Genomic DNA, 16,371 nt, shown 5'->3' with positions numbered 1-16,371 from the left:
TCACCTCTTGCCATGTGGCTACCTTAGAAAACACCCACATCAGCATAAATAACCCAGAAAGCAACCCAGACTGGCAGAACAGGCTCTCCATAGCCAGATGTGGACAAGAGGCCACAGTGAAGCAATTCCACTCCCTCCAACTGCTCTTGGCAAGATCCCATCAAAGCACTGCCACATGCCTGGCAGTGTACAAACAGCCCAGACAAGGGTCAACACCACTCCAAAGTGAGTCCTGCTCCAAGGAGAGGAGAATATAACCACACACCAGTCTGACTGTGATGACAACAGTGGGTTGGGAACAGGCAGCTGGTCTGACTGCAGGCCCCACCCACCAAAAGCTTCTCAGGGCACAACACAGGGAAAGTGTCCTGCAGTTTGATGCTACTTCATCTCTGGCAAACACCTGGTCTTACTCAACTCCAAGCCCAAAGCAGCCCTGGATGAGCCCACTAACAACAGAGGCACCAGACTCTGTCCACAACAGGCAGAAAGCCATCGCAGACTGAACTGAAGGCAAACAGAGCTCCACTGCGATGGCAGGACACCCCTATAGCAACACACAAAGGAGATACCCCTGAAGCACCATTTTCTGGTGAAAAGGAGACATGGTACTACAGGGCACTACAGGACCTCTTCATAAAGCCACTACTTTCAAGTGCGGGAGATGTAGCTGACTTTCCTAACACATAGAAACAGACACAGCAATAGACAAAATGAGGAGATAGAGGAATATGTCCCAAATGAAAGAGCAGAACAAAATCATAGCAAGAGACCTACACAAAATGGAGATAAGTAATATGTCTGATAGCAAATTTAAAGTCATGCTCATCAAGAATGCAGCGGAGAAGTCAGCAGAGAAAAAAACAATTGTATCCATAACTTAGGAACTAAAATTTCTGGAGGAAAATGAAACATGAGCATGTCCTCATATGTTTTTCTATCTTTAGTTATCACTTTGCAAACATAGTCCTGGTGAGTTACCTAGAACCTTTTTTTTTTCTCTTTCCAAAATAAAACTCTATGTCCTAAATTCCATTGGCTCTCCCATAAAGCAGAGGAGCTTGGCATATTCAAGATTCTCGGTTGCAAGTGACAGAAAACCCTGTACCGACTGGCTTTAAATAAAAAGGAATTATACAGGTTTGCTTCACCAGAGCATCCAAGAGGTGGCACTAGTTTCAAACACAGCTTTTTGGGCGCTCAAATGCCTCCAGGTCCTGGTGTCTCCATCCCTCTTTGCCTCCTCTAACCCACAGCAGCTGCCGCAACTCCAGGCGTACATCTCCTCGCTCGGAGATCCCAGTGGAAAAGAGCTTATTAGCATAAGCCCATAGCAAAGTCTGGGTCTGTCTCTGATTTCACAGTCATGATGTGCTATAACAGTCAGGACACTTGGTTCTAGTTCTGACACTATTCCTAGAATTTGTACAATGATGTTGGGAAGTCATTTGCTCCTCCCATGCCTCAATTGTCTCATTTGCCAAATAAAGGGATAAGATCTCAAAAATAAATAAATAAAATAAAGTTATGTCATAAAGATACTTGCTAGAATTGAGAAAGGAGTGCAGGACCTCCATGACACCCTCCACCAAGAGACAGGGAACCTAAAAAAGAACCAATTAGAGTTACTGAACTCACTAAATGAAAATTAAAAAGGACTACCTGGGGGCGCCTGGGTGGCTCAGTCATTAAGCATCTGCCTTCAGCTCAGGTCATGATCCCAGGGTCCTGGGATCAAGTCCCACATTGGGCTCCCTGCTCAGCGGGAAGCCTGCTTCTCCCTCTCCCACTCCCCCTGCTTGTGTTCCTGCTCTCGCTGTCTCTCTCTGTCAAATAATAAAAAAAAAATCTTTAAAAAAGGACCACCTGGAATAAAGAGCAAACAAGAGGAAGTAGAAGAACGGATCAGCAACCTGGAGGACAGAGGAATGGAAAGTAATCAAGCTGAGCAGATGAGAGGGGGAAAAATCCTCAAAATGAGAATAGACCAAAGGAACTGAGCAACACTGTCAAGCATAACAGTTGCATGATAGGGATCCCAGAAGGAGAAGAGCGAGAAAAGGGGGCAGAAGATTTATTTGAAGGGGTGTCTGGGTGGCTCAGATGGTTAAGCATCTGCCTTCAGCTCAGGTCATGATCCCAGGGTCCTGGGATCGAGCCCCACATTGGGCTCTCAGCTCAGCGGGGAGCCTGCTTCTCCTTCTCCCACTCCCCCTGCTAGTGCTTTCTCTGTGTCTCAAATGAATAAATAAAATCTTAAAAAAAAAAAAAAAAAGATTTATTTGAAGAAGTAATAGCTGAAAACTTTCTGAATCTGGGGAAGGAAAGAGAAATCCAGATCCAGGAGGCACAGAGAGGCCCCAACAAAACCAACCCAAAGAGGTCTGCACCAAGACACAAAGTAAATAAGATGGCCAAAAGTAGTGATCAAGAGAGAATTTTAAAAGCAGCAAGAGAGAGGAAAGCAGTTATGTACAAGGGAAACCCCATAAGGCTATCAGTGAGTTTTTCAGCAGAAACTTGGCAGGCCAGAAGAAAGTGGCATGATATATTCAAAGTGCTAAAAGGAAAAAAATCTACAGCCAAGAATACTCTATCCAGCAAGGCTTTCATTCAGAATAGGAGAGAGAGTTTCCCAGAAAAACAAAAGTTAAAAGCAAAACCAGCCACGTCCCTGTCACACACAATGCCATCGGCCTGTGGGTCCCAAATCCACAATCCAGCCATCCTCCTGCCTCAGTCAGCATGCATGGCCTGCCAGCTGCTCAAGGCTAAGTCAATACATCTTCACCACAGATTGACAAGGATTCAAACTCTTCCCCTCAAATTCCAGCCCCTGTTCAAGTTTGTGCACAAAAGTGGGCATAATTATAACAGTAGAATGAAGCAATCCAAATAGTGACACTAATTCTGTGGAATATATAATGGATAAAAGGAGTGTGCTAGGCTGAGAATATCTCCAACAAGCACGTCAAAGAACAATACATACAGCATGATTCTCGTTAGTAAAAGAAACAAACACGGGAAGAATAGAACAAGACCAAATCAGAAAGGGAGACACCCCATAAGAGACTCTTAATCACAGGAAACAAACTGACGGTTGCTGGAGGGAAGGGGGCGGGGGATGGGTAACTGGGTGATGGGCATTAAGGAGAGCACTGGATGCAATGAGTACTGGGTATTATATAAGACTGATAAATCACTGAACCCTACCTCTGAAACTAATAATATATTATATGTTAATTAATTGAATTTAAATTTAAAAAAAGAAACCCCCCCAAAAAAGAAGAGTCTCTTATGGTTTATCTCCCAATCTCTGATTTCATCTTGTTTTATTTTTTCCTCTCTTCCCCATGATCCTGTTTTGTTTCTTAAATTCCACATATCAGTGAGATCATATGATAATTGTCTTTCTCTGATTGACTTATTTCACTTAGCATAATACCCTCTAGTTCCATCCATGTTGTTGCAAATGGCAAGATTTCTTTTTTTTTTTTTTGATGGCTGAGTAGTATTCCATTGTATATATACCACATCTTCTTTATCCATTCATCTGTCGATGGACATCAGGGCTCTTTCCATAGTTTGGCTATTGTGGACCTTGCTGCTATCAACATCAGGGTGCAGGTGTCCCTTCGGATCACTACATTTGTATCTTTGGGGTAAATACCCAGTAGTGCAATTGCTGGGCCATAGGGTAGCTCTATTTTCAACTTTTTGAGGAACCTCCATACTGTTTTCCGGAGTGGCTACACCAGCTTGCATTCCCACCAACAGTATAGGACAGTTCCCCTTTCTCCGCATCCTCACCAACATCTGTCATTTCCTGACTTGTTAATTTTAGCCATTCTGACTGGTGTGAGGTGGTATCTCATTGTGGTTTTGATTTGTATTTCCCTGATGCTGAGTGACGTTGAGCATTTTTTCATGTATCTCTTGGTCATATGAATGTCTTCTTTGGAGAAATGTCTGTTCATGTCTTCTATTTCTTGACTGGATTATTTGTTCTTTGGGTGTTGAATTTGATAAGTTCTTTATAGATTTTAGATACTAACCCTATATTTGATAAGACATTTGCAAAAATCTTCTCCATTCTGTCAGCTGTCTTTTGGTTTTGTCAATTGTTTCTTTTGCTGTGCAAAAGCTTTTTATCTTGATGAAGTCCCAATAGTCCCAATTTTTGCCTTTGTTTCCCTTGTCTTTGGAGAAGGGTCTAGCAAGAAGCTGCTGTGGCCAAGGTCACAGAGGTTGCTGCCTGTGTTCTCCTCTAGGATTTTGATGGATTCCTGTCTCACATTTAGGCCTTTCATCTATTTTGAGTCTATTTTTGTGTATGGTGTAAGGAAATGATCCAGTTTCATTCTTCTGCATGTGGCTGTCCAATTTTCCCAGTACCATTTGTTGAAGAGACTGTCTTTTTTTTTCATTGGACACTGTTCCCTGCTTTGTCAAAGATTAGTTGACCACAGAGTTGAGGGTTCATTTCTGGGCTCTCTGTTCTGTTCCACTGATCAATGTGTCTGTTTTTGTACCAGTACCATACTGTCTTGATGATTACAGCTTTGTAATAGAGCTTGAAGTCCGGGATTGTGATGCCACCAATTTTGTTTTGTTTTGTTTTTAATAATCCTTTGGCTATCAGGAGTCTTTTCTGGTTCCATATTAATTTTAGGATTATTTGTTCCAGCTCTGTGGAAAAAAGTTGATGGTATTTTGATAGGGATTGCATTGAATGTATAGATTGCTCTGGGTAGCATAGACATTTTAACAATATTTGTTCTTTGTATCTTCCTCAATTTCTTTCTTTCTTTTTTTCTTTCTTTCTTTGTATCTTTCCTCAAATATTTTAAAAGCATAGTCTTCTGAGTATAGGTCCTTTGCCTCTTTGGTTAGGTTTATTCCTAGGTATCTCATGGTTTTTGGTGCAATTGTAAATGGGATCGACTCCTTAATTTCTCTTTCTTTTGTCTCATTGTTAGTGTATAGAAATGCAACTAATTTCTGTGCATTGATTTTATATCCTGCCACATTGCTGAATTCCTGTATGAGTCTAGCAATTTGGGGTTGGAGTCTTTTGGGGTTTTCCACACAGTGTATCATGTCATCTGTCAAGAGTGAGAGTCTGACTTCTTCCTTGATTTGGATGCCTTTGATTTCTTTTTGTTGTTGTCTGATTGCTGAGGCTAGGACTTCTGTGTACTATGTTGAACAACAGTGGTGACAACAGACATCCCTGCGGTGTTCCTGACCTTAGAGGAAAAGCTCTTAGTTCTTCCCCACTGAGAATGATATTCGCTGTGGGCTTTTTGTATATAGCTTTTATGATTATTGGGGTATGTTCCCTCTATCCCTACACTGTGAAGAGTTTTAATCAAGAAAGAATCCTGTACTTTGTCAAATGCTTTTTCTGCATCTATTGAGAGGATCATATGGTTCTTGTCCTTCTGTCCTTTCTTTTACTGATGTATTGTATCACACTGATTGACTGCAGATGTTGAACCACCTTTGCAGCCCAGGAATAAATCCCACTTGCTTATGGTGAATAATCCTTTTAATGTACTGTAGGATCCTATTGACTACTATCTTGGTGAGAATTATTACATCCATGTTCATCAGTGATATTGGTCTATAATTCTCCTTTTTGGTGGGGTCTTTGTCTGGTTTTGGGATCAAGGTAATACTGGCCTCAAAGAAAGAGTCTGAAAGTTTTCCTTCCATTTATATTTTTTGAAACAGCTTCAAAAGAACAGGTATTAATTCTATAAAGTCAATTTCTAAGCAAACAATATTACCAGGGATGAAGGCATTTCAGAGGGCATAACAATCCAAATGTTTATATACTTAATAATACAACTTCAAATTACACGAAACAAAGACTAAAAGAATTTAAAGAGAAACAGACAAATCCACAGTTATAGTTGGAGGTTTCAGTACTCCTCCGTCAATATCTGATATCACAAGTAAATAGAAAAGAGCAAAGATATAGAAGACTTAAACATTATCAATCAAATTTAATTGATCAACATTAACAGAATACTCCACCAAACAACAGCTGAATATACCTTCTTCTCAAATTCACATAAAATGTTTACCAAAATAAGACCATATTCAGGACCGTAAAACAAGTCTCAATAAATTTAAACAGCTATTGCTAAAGCAGGGCTTGAAAATAAATGTACAGCACCAAACATTTATATTAGAAAAGACAATACGAGGACAGAGATATTACATAAAAATGTCAAAAATCCCAAGACAACTACAGATCAAATCCACTATGACCATAGATAAAAAATTCTAAATACAATTTTAGATCGAATCCAACAATATCTTATAATATGGAGCAAAATATTGTCTTATAAAGACAATATATCATGACCAAGTGGGTTTATCCCCAGAACGCAAAGTTGGTTTAACATTCAAAAATCAATGTAATTCACCATATTGGACTATAAGAGGAATACCAAATGATCATTTCAATAAATGCAGGAAAAGCATTTGACAAAATCCAACACCTATTTTTTTTAAACTCGAAGAAAACAAGGAAGAAAAAGGAACTTCCTCAATCTGATAAAAGCCATCTACAAAAACCTACAGTTAACATATTTAATGCTTTATCCCTAAGATCAGGAAAACAAGAATGTATGTTCACCACTTATATTCAAATTTGTACTCAAGGTACTGGCCAGTTGCAGTAAGGTAAGAAAAAGAAATAAAGGCACCCAGATTGGAAAGGAAGAAGTAAAAGTGCTTTATTCACAGATGACATGCTCATCCACATACAAAATCTCATGGAATCTAAAAACAACATAACCTACCAGAACAACAAGTTTAGCAAGGCAGCAGGATACATAAGGCAATATAGTTCCAATCAAAATCTTAAGAAGTATTTTTGTGGAAATTAAGAACTTGATATAAAATTCACATGGGAATGCTAGGTTCCAAAGTAGCCAAAATGGGAGAACTAAGTTGGAGGATTAACACTACCTGATTTCAAGATATAAAGTCACAGTAATCAAGACAGTACTGTATGGGCATTAAGTGAGAAAACAGATCAATGGAACAGAATAAGTCTAGAAATAGGACTATACATACAATAACCACTAATTTTTGACCAAAGCTCAAAAGTACTTAAGTGAAGAAAGGATAGCCTTTTCAACAAATGGTACAGGAACAATTAAATATGCATATTCAGAAAATGAATTTTGATCTATACTTTGCTCCATATACAAAACTAACTCAAAATGGATCAGACCTAAACATAAAACTTAAAACTATAAAACTTTTGTAAGAACATATGAGTCAAGCTGTGTGACCTTGAGTCATCAAAATTACAAACCATAAAAGAACAATTTCAAATTGGACTTCATCAAAATTTAAAACTTACGTTCTTCAAAAGATACTATTAAGAGAATATTAAGCTGCAGACTGGGGAAAAAATATTTTAAAAGCATATATCTGATAAAGAACTATATCCCAAATATACAAAGAACTCTTCAAATACAATGGTAAGAAAGCAAACAACGTAATTTTTAATGGGCAAAAATTTCAAACAGAGAAGATATGTCAATGGCAAATAAGCACATGAAAAGATGCTCAACACCATTAGAAAATGCAAATTAAAAATACAAGATACCAATACCTGTTAGAATGGCTAAGATTAAAGACTAACCATACCAAGTATCAGCAAGGATGCAGATGAACTAAAAATTTCATATACTGATGGTGGGAATGTGATAAAGTATAGGCTCTTTGACAGTCTGACAGTTAAATGTGTACCTATCATATAAACCAGCCATTCCAATCCTAGGTATCTGCCCAGAAGAAATGAAGTATACATCTATGTACACAAAGGCTTGTATACATAAATAATGTTTATAGCATTTCATAACAAAAAGTGAATAAACTACAATATAACCATACAATAGAATATGACTAAGCAATTAAAAATGAACTATTCATACACACTACAACATGGATGAATCTCAAAATAATTATTCTGACTAAAATGCTCCGTTTAAAAAAAATACATATTATTCCATTTCTATAAAATTCTAGAAAATGCAAACTAATCTAGATCAATGGCTGCCTGGGGATGGGAAAGGGGATAACAGATATGTTCATTTTCTTGACTTTGGTGATTATTTCACAGATATATACATATGTCAAAACCTATCAAGCTGTACACCTTAAGTATGTGTACTTTATTATGTCAATTACATGTGAAAAAAGCTATTAGAAGTTGTCTCTGTAGGAAGCCTGGGTAGCTCAGTTGGTTAAGCGTCTGCCTTCGGCTCAGGTCATGATCCCAGGGTCCTGGGATCAAGCCCCGCATCAGGCTCCCTGCTGTGCAGGAAGACTGCTTCTCCCTCTCCCTCTGCCCGCTGCTCCCCCTGCTTGTGCTCTCTCTGTCAAATAAATAAATAAAAATCTTAAAAAAAAAAAAAAAAGAAGTTGTCTCTGTTATTACCCTTAAAGCCAGTGGTAGTATATATCTTGACTGAACATAAAAGGGGACTCTTCCAATAATTCTTTTGTAGCTGATGGCTGAAAGAGCTTCTGATAATAATATAGTGAAGGGCACACAGGGTCTAGAGTATACATTCTCAACAAACAACTATTCTATTTCATTTCCATTAAGAGAGAAGGATACTTCACCTTCTATGAATAAACTGAAGAGATTTCCCACTCTAAACCATAAATCAGGTATCTATCCTAAATTAAATTACTTTACAAATTAACCAAAGGGGACTAGTTTGAGAGTTTAAATCAAAAATGGTAGTTTTAGGGGCACCTGGGTGGCTCAGTTGGTTAAGCATCTCCCTTCAGCCCAGGTCATGATCGCAGGGTCCTAGGATCAAGCTCCATGTCTTGTCAGGCTCCTTGCTCAACAGGCGGTCTGCTTCTCCCTCTCCCACTGTCCTTCCCTCTCCGCGCCCCCCCAACCCCAGCTTGTGCTCTCTCTCAAATAAATAAAATCTTAAAAAAAAAAAAAAAAAAGATAGCACCTGGGTGGCTCAGTTGGTTAAGCAGCTGCCTTCGGCTCAGGTCATGATCCTGGAGTTCCGGGATTGAGTCCCACATCGGGCTCCCTGCTCAGTGGGGAGTCTGCTTCTCCCTCTGACCCTCCTCCCTCTCATGCTCTCTGTCTCTCATTCTCTCTCTCTCTCAAATAAATAAATAAAATCTTTAAAAAAAAAAAGAAAAAGAAATGGTAGTTCTATTTGCCTTAAAAAAATTCTAAAATTCAGGAAAAATTTAGGGAATTTGCTATATTAAGAAAACAAAGCTCTAAAGCTATCTGAGCCAGAAGAAAATTTTAGTACAACTTTAAGACCAACTCCTCCAAAAAAGACTTGAATACTTTTGTTAAGTAATTTTCATAAACAAGGAGCCAAAGACTAGAAAATAAATATTCTTAATATGAGTAAATTTTGATTATGGCACATATACATAAATGAATGGCTGAGCTCATATAACTACAGAGAAAGAAAAGCCGAGCAACCTCACTCACCTATTTTGTTCCTCCAGTTTAGCCAGGAGTTCTAAGTCGTCTGGACTCAACTGTGAAGGAGAAGATGGTGAAAGGGCTGGCGTGGATAGTGTGGTAGATGAGGATGTAGTATGTAATGAGGCAGATGGACTTGCCACCTGACTGGCCATCTGACTGACTGTATGTGATACTGTGTTCTTCACCCATGAGAGAGTAGAACTCAGCTTTTCTGCAACCTTGTCTGTCGCCACCTATGGATAAAAATGAAAGTTGAATACATTTTAGTTTTACTGCATTCATTACCAAGAACGTGATAACCCTATTTTTAATTAATAGCCACCATCACAATAGTTTCTTTGAGGTGATACAGGTAAAACCTACTTTCTCAACAATTATCCTAACACCTGGCTTTTGGAAAATATTTCAGTTCTGCAACATGAACAAACGAAAACAGTGTTTTCCAAACTACAGGCTAAAATCCATCAGGGAGTAATAAAATCAATATGACAAGGAATGCTAGCATTTTTAAAAATGAAAAAGAATAGAAAATATCAGTGTAAATATATACTGTCTTATGAAATCGTTGTTTCAGTTACATATATGTATTAAAACTATGTACTACCTGTACATATATCTACGGGTATATTTAGTTGGAATGTAAAATGTATTCTCTAGTCAAAAACATTTGAAAGCAAAGGTATTAAAACATGTCCACTGGGTGATGAGGATAGGGAAATGCTGTAACAGGATTAATAATTCAACAAAAACTGGGGTTGCTTAGCCTAAGTAAGATGTAAGGAGATCCATGATACCTATCTCCAAACAGCTAAAGAGTATTTTTATAGAAAAGGGACTTTTTCTACAGGAACAAAATTATGATAAATGGTTGAGTTAGTAGAGTGGGAGAGATTCAAGACACAATTTTCACATAGCTGGAAATATTCAGAAATAGAATGGGAGGCCTAGAAAGAGTAGACATCCTCACCAATGGCTATAATAAAGCAGCTATTAGAAGAGCCAAATGTCAGAAGTTGAAGATAACTTTCTGTTTTAAGTGGGCAACCAGAATTTAAAAAACCCTTAAGATCCCGCCTATCTCTAAGATTAAGTGAATGACACATATGTCCATAAAGTCATCATAAATTATATCCAGGGGCGCCTGGGTGGCTCAGTCGTTAAGCGTCTGCCTTCGGCTCAGGTCATGATCCCAGGGTCCTGGGATCGAGCCCCGCATCAGGCTCCCTGCTCCGCGGGAAGCCTGCTTCTCCCACTCCCCCTGCTTGTGTTCCCTCTCTCGCTGTATCTCTCTCTGTCAAATAAATAAATAAAATCTTAAAAAAGATAATTAAAAAAAAATAAATTATATCCCTCTCCTAAGCAGATACATATACAAATGCAGCTGAAAAATAAAATATACATAAATAATATTCAAACATGGCATTATCATTTACTAATGAAAAACATAATAGCCATATTTGAATACCTATATAAAACTAAACATTCTTAATGATACGAGTTTACAAAATAAGGTGTTAATAGGCTTTTTAAGGGACTGTATTTTCTAAAAACTATCATGAAAAGAGCTTCTTGATTGTGAAGTACTTAGATATATAAAAGCTAGAAACTATGACATGCTTTCATGAGCTTTGAGAAGATCTTAAATTTTATGTCATAGGTAAATGGCTAAAGCATTGTAAATTATTTTCCGATTCAGCATACTCTCAGCTAATCTTAGTTATATATAGCAATTTATACACACAGAAATTAAAATACCAAGGCATACAATCCCATCGAGACTATTTTAGCAAACACTATTCTCCTCATGGGTTGCCCAAGACTTTTTTTCTCACCTCAGTACATAGATGACTCTCTATCCCTCTGTGCCCAGTTCCTCCATCTCAACCCAGCAGGATACTTTGATATAAGCAAAGGATAAAATGGAAAAGGGATTCTAAGGCCATAGTTAAGCAACTCAATATGAGGCTGGAACTTCTAAGACAAAAATTTGATTATAAGTGCTGAAAGGGCCAAAAGTTTTATTAACCTCTCATTTTCAGGAACTCATTTTAGAATTTACTTCTCTTGGAAACAGTAGTATAAAAGGGATAAGGGGACCCTTACTGTTGGGGGAAGAATCCCCAAGAAAGACAAGCAGGCTACAGTATGGGACCCAAGGAAAAGAAGCCAGGGGCAGACCATTTAGGCTTCCAGGCAAAAGAAGTCCTCGCCAATGCACAGACCAGCAGCACAGCTCCTCAGGGCAAAAAGCCAGAAAGGAACCAAAGAATAGGAGCCATAGTAGACCACAAGATAGCCTATTGTGATTTGTTATCCTATTGATCTTTTCTACATAATTACAACCACAAATTCAATTATCAAGATGGCACTAATTTGCATCCCCAAATCACAGTAAATAGAAAACCTAACACATAAAATGACAGAAAAATGTTACCCCTTATTAATACCAACCATTAATTTCAGATATGCTTACAACTTCCAAAAATTAACACTTCACATTTCCATTATATAAAAGTTCCTTACTAGAGTTAACTGTAGGAAAGGCAAAAGATTCCTATTATTTGCTTTCATTTATTAAAACAAATTTATCATACCCCTTCCGCACACTGTAGCAACAGGCTTCCATTTAAAGAGTTTGGAATAACGAAGAGCACAATCCTGACATCCTTTCAATTTTGCTGAAATTCAGCTGATATGAGATTCAATCTAGAACTACTGAAGGCTCACTAACTCATCTTCATATGTTAAATACTGAAATATAACCAGAGTATTTAATTGCAGTTGCATTTTAATAAAGTTTAATATTCATGGTTCTAGAAATCCCATAGGATTTTTTCATGTATCATGACATGTTCTATTTTTCCTTTAACTCTACAGTACTTTTCCAAATCTCCACCCTGTCACGTCTAAATCTCCTTCCCTCATCCTATGGTAAACTGAGGTCATGAAGACATAGTAAATCTGACAATGACATCACAAAGTTCCTGTCTACCTCATAGAGGGGTTATACATTTATTTTTAAATATGAACATACTTTGAAAAGATCAAAACCATTATTAAAAATGCTTAGTAATCAGGGGCACCTGGGTGGCTCAGTCAGTTGAGCATCTGCCTTCGGCTCAGGTCATGATCTCAGGGTCCCGGGATCGGGTCCCACATCGGGCTCCCTGCTCAGCGGAGAGTCTGCTTCTCCCTCTCTTCCCCACTTGTGCTCTCTCTCGCTATCACCTTCACTATCTCTCAAATAAATAAATAAAATCTTTCAAAAAAAAAATGCTTAGTAATCAGGCACAAATGACCACATATTGTAGGACTCCACTTATATAAAATGTCCAGAATAGGCAAACCCAGAGACAGAAAGTAGATCAGTGGCTTCAAGGACCTAAGGGAATGACTGCTAATGTGCATGGGATTTCTTTTTGGAGTGACAAAAATGTTCTGGGTTTGGACTGTGGTGATGGTTACACAACCTTGTGAATATACTAAATGCCACTGAACTGCACACTTTAAATGAGTGGATGGATTTATGGTATGTGAATTATTATCTCAGTTGTAAAAGGGCTTAGTCAATCTCAGGAAACTACATAATATATGATTCCAACCATACAAAAAAGGCAAAACAATGGAGACAGTAAAAAGATCAATAGTTGCTAGGGGTTGGGAATACGGGAGAGATGAATCCTCTGCCTAGAGCACACAGGATTTTTAGGATAGTAAAAATATTCTGTGTAATACCATCATGATGGATATGTGTCATTACACATTTGACCAAATCCATACAATGCACAACCAACACTAAGAGTGAACCCTAATGTAAACTACGGATTTTGGGTGATTATAACTGTCAATGTAGGTACATCAATGGTAACACATGTACCACTCTGGTGGGGAATGCATGTTGGGGGGCAGGGAGTATATGGGAAATCTCTGTACTTTCCACTCAATCTTGCTATGAATCTAAAACTGTTCTAAAAAAGTAAAATTTTAATAAAATAATAAAGGTTAGTAGGAATCTTAGATATGACTACAATATTTGAATAGGATTTCCCATGAAAAACAATCATGGTTTCTCTACTGCTCTGTATTTTATAGTAAGTTATAAGGATGGTTTTAACTTCCAAAAATGACTATTTTTATTTCTATTTTAATTTTATTTTAATTCCAGTGTAGTTAACCCACAGTGCTATATTAGTTTCAGGTGTATGATATAGTGATTTAACAATTCTGTGTATTAGTGCTTACCAAGACAAGTGTACTCTTAATCCCCTTTACCTATTTCACCCACCCCTCAACCACCTCCCCTCTGGTAACTATCAGTTTGTTCTCTATAGTTAAGAGTCTGTTTTTGGGGGGCATCTGGCTGGTTCACTCAGTAGAGCATGTAACACTCAATCTCAGGGTCATGAGTTCAAGCCCCATGTTGGGCACAGAACCCTACTTAAAAAAAAAAAAAAGTCTTTTTTGTTTTGTCTCCCTTTTTTCCTGTTTGTTTCTTAAATTCCACATGAGTGAAATCATATGGTATTTGTCTTTCTCTGAGTTATTTTGCTTAGCATTATACTCTCTAGCTCCATCCATGTTGTTGCAAATGGCAAGTTTTCTTTTTATGGCTGAATAATATTACATATATATGTAATATTATGTAAATATATGTGTATACATGTAATTTATATAATATATGTGATTTACATCATATATTTTTACATTAATTATATAATATATGTATAATACGTGCTGCTGGTCTGTGCATTGGCAAGGACTTCTTTCGCCTGGAAGCCTAAATGGTCTGCCCCTGGCTTCTTTTCCTTGGGTCCCATACTGTAGCCTGCTTGTCTTTCTTGGGGATTCTTCCCTCAACAGTAAGGGTTTTATTATAAATAATAAAAATATTTTACATTAATTACATAATATATAATGTAATTACATTAATTACATAATATATGTGATTTACATTATATATTTTTACTTAAATACATAATATATGTAAAACATTAATTGCATTATATATATATATAAATCACCTCTACTTTATCCATTCATCTATCAATGGACACTTGGGCTGCTTCCATAATTATTGTCTATTATAAATAATGCTGCAATCAACACAAGGGTGCATATATCCTTTTCAGTTAGTGTTTTCGTATTCTTTAGTGCAATTAATGGATCATATGAATTCTAATTTTTGAAGAACCTTCATACTGTTTTCCATAGTGGCTACACCAGTTTGCATTTCCATCCATACTGCAAAAGGGTTCCTTTTTCTCCACATCCTTGCTAACACTTGTTTCTTGTGTTTTTGATGTTAGCCACTCTGACAGGTATGAGATAAAATCTCACTGTGGTTTTGATTTGCATTTCCCTGATGATGGGTGATGTTGAGCACCTTTCAATTTGTCTGTTGGCCATCTGTATGTCTTCCTTGGAGAAATGTCTGTTCGTGTCTTCTGCTCATTTTTAATTGTATTACATGTTATCTGGGTGCTAAGTTGTGCAAGTTCTTTATATATTTTGGATACTAACCCTTTATTGGATATGTCATTTGCAAATATCTTCTCCCATTCTGTCAGTTGTCTTTTAGTTTTGTTGTTTGGTTCCTTTGCAGTGCAGAAGTTTTTATTTTTATATAGTCCCAATAAGTTTATTTTGCTTTTGTTTCCCTTGCCTCAGGAGACATATCTAGAAAAATACTGCTATAGCCAATGTCAGAGAAATTACTGCCTGTGCTCTCTTCTAGGATTTTTATGGTTTTAGGTCTCACATTTAGATTCTTAATTCTATTTTTGTGTATGTTGTAAGAAAGTGGTCCAGTTTCATTCTTTTCCATGTAGCTGTCCAGTTTTCCCAACATTATTTGCTGAAGAGACTTTTTCTTGACATATATTCTTGCCTCCTTTGTCACGGATTAATTGACCACATAATCATGGATTTATCTCTGGGCTCTCAATTCTGTTCCATTGTTCTATGTGTCTATATTTTGTGCCAATACCATACTATTTTGATTACTATAACTTTGTATATCTTAAAATCTGGGATTGTGACATGTCTAGCTTTTTCTTTTTCAACACTGCTGTGGCTATTTGGGGTCTTTTGTGGTTCCAAATTTTAAGATTGTTTATTCTAGTTCTGTGAAAAATGCTGTTGGTATCTTGATAGAGATTGCACTGTATCTGTAGATTGCTTTGGGTAATATGGACATTTATCAGTATCTTCCAATTCGTGAGTATGGAATGTCTTTCCATTTGTTTATCTCATCTTTAATTTCTTTCATCGATGTTTTACAGTTCTCAGAGTACAGGTTGTTCACCTCCTTGGTTAAATTTATTCCTAAGTATTTTACTATTATTGGTACAATTATAAATGGATTGTTTTCCTAATTTCTCTTTCTTTCTTTTTTTTTTTTTTAAAGATTTTATTTATTTATTTGACAGAGAGAGACACAGCGAGAGAGGGAACACAAGCAGGGGGAGTGGGAGAGGGAGAAGCAGGCCTCCCGCGGAGCAGGGAGCCGGATGCGGGGCTCGATCCCAGGACCCTGAGATCACGACCTGAGCCGAAGGCAGACGCTTAACGACTGAGCCACCCAGGCGCCCCCTAATTTCTCTTTCTGTTGCTTCATTATTCATGTATAGAAATGCAAAGGATTTCTAAATATTGATCTTATATCCTGCAACCTTACTGAATTCATTTATCAGTTCTGGTAGTTTTTTGGTGGGATCTTTAGGGTGTTCTATATATAGTATCATGTCATCTGCAAATAGTGACAGTTTTACTTCTTCCTTACCAATTTGAATGCCTTTTATTCCTTTTTTCATGTCTGATGCTGCTACAACTTCCACTACTGGACTGAAAAAAAGTGATGAGTG

The 16,371-nt window shown here is 37.5% G+C and overlaps 1 protein-coding gene across 3 annotated transcripts in view; it reads right to left on the bottom strand.

Annotated features, from left to right (window-relative positions):
• EVI5 (ecotropic viral integration site 5) overlaps positions 1 to 16,371 on the bottom strand; it is a 200,943-nt gene that overhangs the window by 156,243 nt on the left and 28,329 nt on the right. For all 3 annotated transcript variants that reach the window (XM_035018030.1, XM_035018029.1, XM_035018031.1), the window contains one exon: positions 9,512 to 9,741. In XM_035018030.1, the coding sequence (XP_034873921.1) occupies positions 9,512 to 9,660 (149 nt within the window). In that variant the 5' untranslated portion in view covers positions 9,661 to 9,741. The remainder of the gene's footprint in view (positions 1 to 9,511; positions 9,742 to 16,371) is intronic.

The sequence above is a fragment of the Mirounga leonina genome, unplaced genomic scaffold, assembly GCF_011800145.1.
Source record: "Mirounga leonina isolate KUSES-001 unplaced genomic scaffold, KU_Mleo_1.0 Mir_173, whole genome shotgun sequence".
Classification (NCBI taxonomy): Eukaryota; Metazoa; Chordata; class Mammalia; order Carnivora; family Phocidae; genus Mirounga; species Mirounga leonina.
This window is presented reverse-complemented; position numbering and strand designations above follow the sequence as displayed.